Raw genomic sequence first — 10,138 nt, 5'->3', positions numbered from 1 at the left:
CATCAGGTGAAGGACCACGATACAGAAAATGTTGAGGCTAAAGAGAATCCGTGTGAGCCTGGTGTTGAGCTCTTGTGCCTTGACTAGCTGGTTGCTCTTTTGACATCACACTTCATTGTCACAAACACAAGTAAACAAAGTTGGCAGAAACATTTCAGTTGTTTTTTACTTGAATTTTGTCTGCAAGCGTGACAGGGACATGACAGCCAATCACAACCAAAAATTCTGGTCCACAGAAGATGGTTCATCTCCATTTAGAGACAAAATCCAGGCAGAGACACAGTAGATGTCTGGCAGTCTCGCTGTGTCTTACTAAACCTTTGTTTGTGCACAAAATCCACATCAACGTTTGAGTGAGCCCGGATCACATGACACAGGATACACAACAAACACGCACTGGGCCGCTGCATATTGCAGTAGAATAGATTCAGTCACATAATACACCATTAATTAACTAATTAATCTATCGATATTGATAAGACATCCACAATCACAGGTGTGTGTGTGTGGGAGGGAGCTGCGTCCAACACGCAACATGACGCAGACCAACACAGAAACAAAAAGAAATGCGTAACTACCATGCAACACATGACACGTCACAGCAACGAAAACTCAATGGCTTGACATGAGCGCCATTGAACGCAGCTCAGAGCTCCACTGAAGACGAGCACGACGATCCACAAGCATGCACAGCACACGCCCAGCCTGCCAGTCCACATCGCCTGACCTGAAGGTCTGACATGTGACCATTTCCCTGCAGTTTGACTTAAATCTGCATCCGTAACTCTCAGAAGTGAAGATCAAAATGTTTTTTGAAGTAAACTCAGTGTCTCAGTGACATCATGATGGCTGGGTCATGACATCATCACACTCTCATCCCCGAGAACTACGTCTGGTTTGCAGCTGCTTCCACTGTGTTTATCATTTAATTGTAATTCACCAGTCTAATGATGCTGAAACAATGACATAAAAATCATCAAGTTTAGCACCTCATCATGCAGATTTCTAGCTTGTGTTCTTTTCTTCTGATCACTTGGAGTTAGAATCAGGTAGAAGAAGCGGCCAGACAGTCATCGAGAGGTCAAAGGTCACAGGATAAATATGAGACCTTGTACTTCAGCGGAACAATGCAGCACTTTGCTAACAGCATAAACAACAGTGGTTTCTTGTTCTTAAATAAATCAATAAATAGATTAATAAATACATAAATTAATATGTAAACTTTACACTGTAAAGATGAGTTCCTTCATTTCATCACAAATCAGTGTTACACACAATAAGAAGATTTCAGCTGATACCAGCAACCACTGGTTAGGGCAGCTAGCCAGTGGTTGGCTACCTAGCTAACTAGCTAGCAGTGTGCAGACGGGTCCGATCCAGACCAGTGTCCAGAGTCCTCTCCACATGAAACGTCATCAAACACAACGTGTCACTTTTTTTATAACGGGTTCACAAAGTGGGGTATGGGAGCCCCAGAGGACCTTGAGGAGGAGTTCCAGGGATCCTCAACAAAATAGTTTAATTTCATTTTGATTCGATCTATACAAATGTTCTACAGCTCAATATAGTCTTGAAGAATCAAGGACTGGCAACAACACTAAAGTGAGTTAAAACTTTTGGAGGCTAACAAGTGAACACCTATTAGAAGAGGTCCAGAATCTGGGGACATCAGCCCCTCTGGGAACTCTTGTCTTACATAAGCTGAGGGACGGACAGATGACAGATTTAACGCTCGCTATTGCAGTTCTTGACTGGTTCTACGTTCTAAGTTGTATGTACACAGTGTGCGTCTATAATCGATATTGTTACTATTATCATTGATATTGATTCAACAACACAGCAGACGAGTGAGTTGAGACATGAAGACACTCGGCGTCAACCCTCGATTGAAGACTGGGGACTCTCTCCATGGGCGGGGCTTCCTTTACTGGGCCGACTGAAAACACACACACACACACACACACACACACACACACACACACACACACACACACACAAAGACAGAGACAAAAGACCATAGGGACAAATCAATGGCCAGGGGTCAAAGTTCAATCAGAACTCCTCTGATACAATCAAGCTGTCAGAACCAAATGGAAACATGGAAACAGAGAGGTGGGGGTCGCCCCCTGTCCCACGGCGCCGTCCTGCTGCTAGCTCTGATTGCACTGCCTCTCAGCTCAAAACCTTCTACAATAGGTTTCTCCATACAGGGTCTAGGGAACCCCAGGTGTCCCTGAGAGTCTTCCCGGGGGGTCTGCAAAATGAGCAAAAGTTTAATTTCTTTTATTCAAATCGCTATGATCAGACTCCTTTCATAAAAATCTACATCTGACGCAGCGTCACTGATCACACCGTTGCCTTTCTCTACAACCGTTTTAATGCCCTTTCCCTTTTGAATCTACCATTTGAACACAGACAGTGAGGTTTAGGACACTCGATCTGACTGGACCTTTTCTGTCTTCTTATGTTTTTAATCGGAATGTAAATACTGGCAAGATGGTTCTGCCCACTTCTGTATCAAAACTGCTGCCTGTGTGACAGGAGGACATGACGCCTGACCTCCAGGCTAATGCTACACTGCAAAGTCATGTCCTTTCCTGATTTTAGCATCAGCCGCCATCATGGCCAACTCAACATCCATGCTGTGCTATGACTCTCCAAATGTGAAGAACTGATTTAGGGTTAGACACCGGCTCAGACCTCCTGTGTTGGAAATGGTCCATCGGAACCAGCTAAAACCAGTCTAAACCACTTAGATCCAGTTACTCTGTTTCAGGAGATGCAGAAGCTAACAGACGGACAGAGAGAAACAGGTCAATGGAGCTGTCAATCACACCTGCTTTCACTGGGATGCTGGGGGGTGGACTGGTTCACACTGAGGACAGCAATCTGATGGACGATGAGGCGCACAGACACACAGAGTTGGAGAGAGACAGTGACATCACAGGGACAGCTGACGTACCATTGGTGAACTCCTCACTGGTCACTGACAGAGATTCTGAAAGAGCAACCATAAATGGTCAATGTGAGCAAGAAGGTCAGGGGGTGGGGCTACCTGCAACAATAGCTGAGCCTATGTTCTGGGGCAGAGCCCTCCAGAGAGGCAGCTGGTAGTGTGGATGCCTTCAATCCCAGAATGCATTTCGCACCAACGCTGCAGATCGATGGTGGCGATTGAGTGCCAGACTAAGTGACAAAGCCATGTGGTGAGGAAAACATGATACAGCCACACGCCAAAGATCTACTGTACTTTTCTTGTCCAAATTAAGAAGAAGAACAAGAGGACATTATGGAGGAGGAGGCCTTGAGTCCACGATCGACTCAACCTCAACAGCAAGGTCCCAAACCCAAAGGTTAACCGCGGCTTGGGGGACCCTCTGATGTAGACCAGACCAACACCGACTGTCCACAGCGGTTTGGAGACGGTCAGGGGTTCAATTCCTCATCCTGTCGCTCTCTGTTCTGCCCCTGATTGGTCAGAACCACTAACCCGGAGTTGATGAATGAAACGCAACAAACTGGTTTTGGTGAATAAATTGGTCATGTGACATGAACGCAGTCTCCAACAATAACACAAATATACACACTGGTAACGACTGACACATGCCATGCCAAGAGAAAATGGGAACATTCTGTGGCTTCGCCTCCCCTTCATCCTCAGGCCATATGGGATAACGGTAGTGGGGGGGGGGGGGGATCCACGGAAACAATTCATTTAGATGTTTATGACCTCAGGTACCTGGGAACTCCAGGTGGGGGCGCTCTGTTAGGCCGAGATGGGACAGATGGCACCGGTCCAGGATCGGGTGACACTGCGGGTCGCGAGGGGGGTCCAGGGGCCGCACGACCACCTGGACGTGGAGGGCCAGGAGGGGCCCGACGCTGTGGGGTCGGACTGGACATTGGAGACCTGGAGAAAACAATGATCAATACATTTTATTTGTAGGCACCTTTCAGAGCTCTCACAGTCACAACAAACCAGAGAGCCACTGAGAAGCAGGACGACGACACCAAACAGAGTCAAGGGCAGTTCTGGTTACGTGTGTATCCAAGTGTGATGATGTCAGTGTTTTCATGGGCAAGACCAATGAAATCAATGACCTGTTGCTAGGTTACCTGCGTCCCGAAGGCATCCCCGTCACCTGCAGCCAGGAGTCATCAACGGGTGGCGGCATCGCTGTGGTGATGGTGGAGGTGCTGATGTCCCCAATGATGTTGAGTCCCTCACGCAGAGCATGGTACATCCTCAGCATCTCATCCCGGTGTTGAGCCTGAGACACGGATGACATCACCATCTGGTCACCTGGATGTCTCTCTGTCTGCCTGTCACTCTACCCGTCTCCATGTGTGTCTACCTGCTCCTGGGACTCCTCCATCAGGGCGTTCTGGTCCCCGCAGGAGTAGAGTTGAGCGAGCAGGTCTGAGTGGATGAACTCCTTCGTCTGAGGGGCAGAGGTCACATGACTGATGACCTGACTACTACAATGGATGTGTGTGTGTGTGTGTGTGTGTGTGTGTGTGTGTGTGTGTGTGTCATACATTGTTGACCATCAGGTGCATGATGGTCTTGGGGATCAGGTCCCGGACTGTGCGGTGGATAATGGCAAGGTAGGAGTCCACCAGGTTCCTGACGATCTCCACCTGCCTCTCCAGCTGGGGGTCCAGGCTGTGGATCTGCCCGTCAGTGTTGGAATCCTCAGCCTCCACCTGAGGCAGCAGACAGGTCAGTGAGGCGCCACTGGTCTGAGCTTTACACCCTGGATGTCTCGCGACAGACAGATGCAGTGAGGTAATAATGGTAAGAGCCCATGCATCATAAAATAATCAGCACCAAGCTCAAAGTGAACCACAGAGGAGAGCAAACGTGGGGATCCAGATGCGCCAACAGCAGGTCGTCATGGTTACCGCTGAGCCGCTTATATCGCCCCAGACATCAAATACTTTGCTCGGGTTTATTCAAGGTGGAGGAATAAAAATGTATTGACTGATGGACAGTCAAGACTCACCTTTTCTTTATCCTGCAGGAGAATAAACAGAGAAGAAGATGTGAAACCATATAGTATGTGCAAGAGAAGCTGTAACCATGGTAACGTAAATGTGGCAGTGGTGTTGTGTACCACGCTGCGTTCAGGGTACACGCCAGCTCGCAAGAACGATGCCTTCCAGCTGTCCACTTCCTCCTGAGACTCACTGGCCAATTCCAGCTGACGGTAGTCCTTATACACATTCCTGGAAAATAAACACAAACACACACACACACACACACACACACACACACACACACACACACACACACACACACACACAAGGTTTTGGCATACTGGGCCTTACGTTAAACAGGGACTCACAAAGTCTTAAGTGCTCCTGAGGATGAATGGTCCTGCTAGGGTTAACAATCCAAGACACAAACACACACACACACACACACACACACACACACACACACACACACACACACACACACACACACACACACACACACACCTGTGTTCTGTGTTGAAGAGAGCGAAGACATGTTTGCTGGACATGAAGCTTTTCTCAATGTCTTTCAGCTTCAGGTTGTCGACAGGTAGCATGTACTTCTTCTCCTTCTCCTGCAGGTGAACACAGGCTCCTGGTTACTCCTGTGTGTATGTGTGTATGTGTGTATGTGTGTATGTGCGTATGTGCGCGCGCGTATTACCTCATCATCTTTGTACCACGACAGTGTCTCTGCTGTCAGGACAAACCAGTACTCTTTAGCGCCGCCCTTCATGATGCCAATGTTGTTGATGGTCAGCCAGCCTTTACGAATCACCTGCACAGGTGAGTGATGACATCATCAAAGCAGGCACGGCAAAATAAATCCAATCAATCAATTCCTGATCCATTTCTCAGTGTTTTTTTCTGTTATAAAAAAACATGTAAATGTGTCATTACAGTAAACTACATCTCTTATTAATTGTTTGTTGTCAGGAGTCGTTTTGATGTTGCCATGGTAACAGTAAACTGACTCAACTTTTCAATCCTTTTAAAAGATAAAGCATGCCATATATCTCTTAATAATGTCTCACACTTACCATGATCTCATCCTGAGTTGTCATGGTGACAGAGGGGCAGAGATGGATAAAAATGAATGAAAAGACCTCATCTCGTCATACGGCCCCGCCCTCATGTTACCTGACTCACCTGGTTTCCTGCTGCTTTCTTCTTGCTCATCTGACTGCTCTTCTGCTGAGCACTTATACACACACACACACACACACACACACACACACACACACACAAATGCACATACACACAAACACACACACTCACACACAAAAACACACAAATACACGCACACTCACATACAAAGGCACACACACACAAACACACAAAGGCACACACTCACACAAAGGCACACACACACAAACACACAAAGGCACACACACAAATGCACATACACTCACACAAACACACAAACACACACAAATACACACACTCACATACAAAGGCACACACACACACAAAGGCACACACACTCACACACACGTATATTTCTCTTCAGTTTTCAGGAGTTTGAAGATGCAGTTATAAGCACCTGTGTGTTAGTGTGTGTTAGTGCGTGTGAGTGTGTGTTACTTTGCAAAGCCGATGAAGTCTTCATGGTTGGTGTTCATGTACGCCAACTCAATATCGATCAGCAGCATCACCTGAGGACACACACTCATGATGTCATGGTTATCTGAGGGTCCCCCGGTGGTTATCAGACCATGTGAGTGAGGTGTGACTGTAGTTGTACGATTATGTCGTTGTGAGTGTGGTTGTCGACATGTGATTGTGTGTAAGCGTTTCATTTTGAGTGTGTGATCGAGGCTGTCGCAGGTCATGAGCTGCAATCATGGCTATAAACATTTCAGGTCGGGGGCCGCAGAGGTACCTTGGCATGAGATGCTGGTCCCCGACGGTGGACTCACCTGCCCCTTAGTGCGACTCTCACGGTCTCGGATGTGCTGTGTAACGATTCTCTCCATCTCCTCTCGCAGCATTGGATACTGAGCCAGCTGGAGAGAGGAAGTCACATCAGACAGGGTCAAAGGTCATGGATCTAGCGCGCACACACACACACACACACACACACACAATAAATTAAGCTGCTCTGTGTGTCAGTCATGTGTAATTATAATTCTTAGTGCATAGAAGTTTGGAGTAGGAGTAGCAAGGCAAGACAGGTTTCTTTGTGGCCTGTTTTCCCCTCCAGTTTGTCTCCAGGCTTCATGGCATCATAACAACATCCTCTGCCCTCAGAGCCTCACATCGACTGAGGAGAAACTCCATAGAAAACCTTTAACAGGGAAAAATGGGAGAAACCTCAGGGTGAGGAGGGGAGGAGGATCCCTCACCAGGAGGGACAGACGTGCAGGAGATGTTGGTACAGACAAGACAACAGTTTATAACACAGAATGGAGGAAACATGGAAATGTTAATAACAGCTGAAGAAGGAAGCTTCTGGAAGGGGAGGCAGGGAGAGCAAGCCAGCTTGATGGGGGACTGGATGGTAGACTGGTTCATGGGAGGGGAGGCAGGGAGAGCAAGCCAGCTTGATGGGGGACTGGATGGTAGACTGGTTCATGGGAGGGGAGGCAGGGAGAGCAAGCCAGCTTGATGGGGGACTGGATGGTGGACTGGTTCATGGAAGGGGAGGCAGGGAGAGCAAGCCAGCTTGATGGGGGACTGGATGGTAGACTGGTTCATAGGAGGGGAGGCAGGGAGAGCAAGCCAGCTTGATGGGGGACTGGATGGTAGACTGGTTCATGGATAGGGGAGGCAGGGAGAGCAAGCCAGCTTGATGGGGGACTGGATGGTGGACTGGTTCATGGGAGGGGAGGCAGGGAGAGCAAGCCAGCTTGATGGGGGACTGGATGGTAGACTGGTTCATGGGAGGGGAGGCAGGGAGAGCAAGCCAGCTTGATGGGGGACTGGATGGCAGACTGGTTCATGGGAGGGGAGGCAGGGAGAGCAAGCCAGCTTGATGGGGGACTGGATGGCAGACTGGTTCATGGGAGGGGAGCGCAGGCCGGTGTAATAGTAGGGAATAAGGGGGGGGGGGGGCGATGCAGGCGGCGGTTGGAGCAGAGAGATGGAGGTCTGGTGTCTCTGTGGAAACACAGAGACACTGAGAGACACCAAGGAGGAGAGGAGAGGAGAGGAGAGGAGGGGAGGGCTCCATGTAACCTGATGTGTCCCCCAGCAGTCTCAGCCTGTAGCAGCATAGCTATCAATGGTTCAGAGCTACCTGAACCAGTCCTAACTGAAGGCTCTGTCATAGAGGAAGGTCTTAAGCCTGGACTTCAAAGTAGTCAGAGTGTCTGCCTCTCTGACCCATGGAGAGATGCTGGTTCCAAGTGGTAGTAGTAGTAGTAGGAGCAGCAACAGTAGCAGCAGCAGTACTAGCGGCAGTTCTAGTAGTAGGATTCACAATAGTAGTAGCAGTAGTACCTTGTGTGTACATTGGCGAACGGTGTTGACCAGCTCATTGATCACCATGTCGATACATTTCTGACACGGTTCTTTGATCTGAGCGATCAGACGCTTCACAATTGTCTCAAACGCCATGTCGGGAGTGAAAAGACCCGTCCTGAACACACACAGGTGGTTAGATGGACATACAAACACACACACGGGTAGTTAGACAGACATACACACATAGGTTCACAGTCACACACACACACACATACACACACACACACACACACATACACAAATACACATACACACACACACACACACACACCACACACAGATACACATACACACATGGGAAAAACACACCACAACACACACATACAGGTAGTTACACAGACACACACATACACACACGGGTGGTTAGACAGACATGCACACACACACACACACACGGGTGGTTAGAGAGACACGCACACACACACATGAGTAGTTAGACAGACACACACACAGGTAGTTAGACAGTCACACACACACACATACACACAGATACACATACACACACACACACACACCACACACAGATACACATACACACAGGAAAAACACACCACAACACACACATACAGGTAGTTACACAGACACACACATACACACACGGGTGGTTAGACAGACACGCACATACACACACACACACACGGGTGGTTAGACAGACACGCACACACACACACATGGGTAGTTAGACAGACACACACACGGGTAGTTAGACAGACATACAAACACACGGGTAGTTAGACAGACATACACACACACACACACACACACACACACACACACACACACACACACACAGGCACTCACCTGATTCCATGGATGTTTTTGATTGCATAGCTGATCTCTTTTCGGAGCGTCTTCTCATCACTCTCCAACTGCACAAACACGCACATGCACAGGAACACACACAAATAATACACACATTCACATAACATATGGAGAGAAAAATGGGTGCATGTGTGTGCACCTGTGTGTGTTAATGTGTGTGTCTGTGCGTGTGTGTGCATGTGTGTGTGGTACAGGGGTGGCCAACCCTGTGCCATGGAGGGCCGTGTGGATGCAGGTTGTCCTTCCAACCCAACACTTTAGAGGGTGATTCCACTGATTAACACACCTTCAGCCACAGAAGAGCGTTAATCAGTGGACTCACCTGTTAAAGGGTTGGGTTGGAAGGACAACCTGCATCCACACGGCCCTCCATGGCACAGGGTTGGCCACCCCTGGTGTGGGATGTACCTTGACGAGTTCAAAGGGGAAGCGTTCATGGAAGATCCGGTTGATCTTGGCTCCCCCTGACAGCTCATACGTGTCCACCTGATCACCAGAACCTTCAATCCGCTTCTCAAAGTCAACAGCGAACTGCTGCACCATCCTGACACATGAAGGAAGTAGAGTGGATCACACGTGTGCGTGTATCTGTGTGTGTGGTGTGTGTCTGTGTGTGGCCTGTCTGTGTGTATATGTGCGTGTGGCATGTGTGTATGCGTGTGGTGTGTGTCCGTGCGTTTAGCTGTGCGTGTGGCATGTGTCTGTACATGTTGCATGTGTCTGTGTGTGGCATGTGCCTGTGCATGTGGCGTGAGTCTGTATGTGTGGCATGTGTCTGTGCATGTGGCGTGTGTCTGTGCGTGTGTCTGTGTGTATCTGTGCATGTGGCATG

The 10,138-nt window shown here is 48.6% G+C and overlaps 1 protein-coding gene across 2 annotated transcripts in view; it reads right to left on the bottom strand.

Moving 5' to 3' along the window:
• Nucleotides 1–148: 148 nt before the first annotated feature.
• The window catches only part of LOC147259560 (dynamin-1-like), an 18,323-nt gene continuing 8,333 nt past the window's right edge, over nt 149–10,138 (bottom strand). Inside the window, exons 8-24 of one of the 2 annotated variants that reach the window (XM_086205558.1) lie at nt 9,715–9,850; nt 9,286–9,353; nt 8,461–8,599; nt 6,939–7,025; nt 6,604–6,674; nt 6,169–6,220; nt 6,060–6,071; nt 5,684–5,797; nt 5,485–5,594; nt 5,118–5,229; nt 5,007–5,018; nt 4,540–4,707; nt 4,356–4,442; nt 4,117–4,271; nt 3,740–3,910; nt 2,963–2,998; nt 149–1,936 (exon numbers count right to left, since the gene is read on the bottom strand). In XM_086205558.1, coding sequence (XP_086061684.1) covers nt 2,977–2,998; nt 3,740–3,910; nt 4,117–4,271; nt 4,356–4,442; nt 4,540–4,707; nt 5,007–5,018; nt 5,118–5,229; nt 5,485–5,594; nt 5,684–5,797; nt 6,060–6,071; nt 6,169–6,220; nt 6,604–6,674; nt 6,939–7,025; nt 8,461–8,599; nt 9,286–9,353; nt 9,715–9,850 — 1,516 coding nt within the window. In that variant the 3' untranslated portion in view covers nt 149–1,936; nt 2,963–2,976. The remainder of the gene's footprint in view (nt 1,937–2,962; nt 2,999–3,739; nt 3,911–4,116; nt 4,272–4,355; nt 4,443–4,539; nt 4,708–5,006; nt 5,019–5,117; nt 5,230–5,484; nt 5,595–5,683; nt 5,798–6,059; nt 6,072–6,168; nt 6,221–6,603; nt 6,675–6,938; nt 7,026–8,460; nt 8,600–9,285; nt 9,354–9,714; nt 9,851–10,138) is intronic. The other variant, XM_086205557.1, reaches the window with a different exon arrangement.

Source organism: Aulostomus chinensis, chromosome 6 (genome assembly GCF_037954235.1).
Source record: "Aulostomus chinensis isolate RoL2024-O1b breed Wild chromosome 6, RoL_Achi_v1.0, whole genome shotgun sequence".
NCBI classification, from domain to species: domain Eukaryota; kingdom Metazoa; phylum Chordata; class Actinopteri; order Syngnathiformes; family Aulostomidae; genus Aulostomus; species Aulostomus chinensis.
This window is presented reverse-complemented; position numbering and strand designations above follow the sequence as displayed.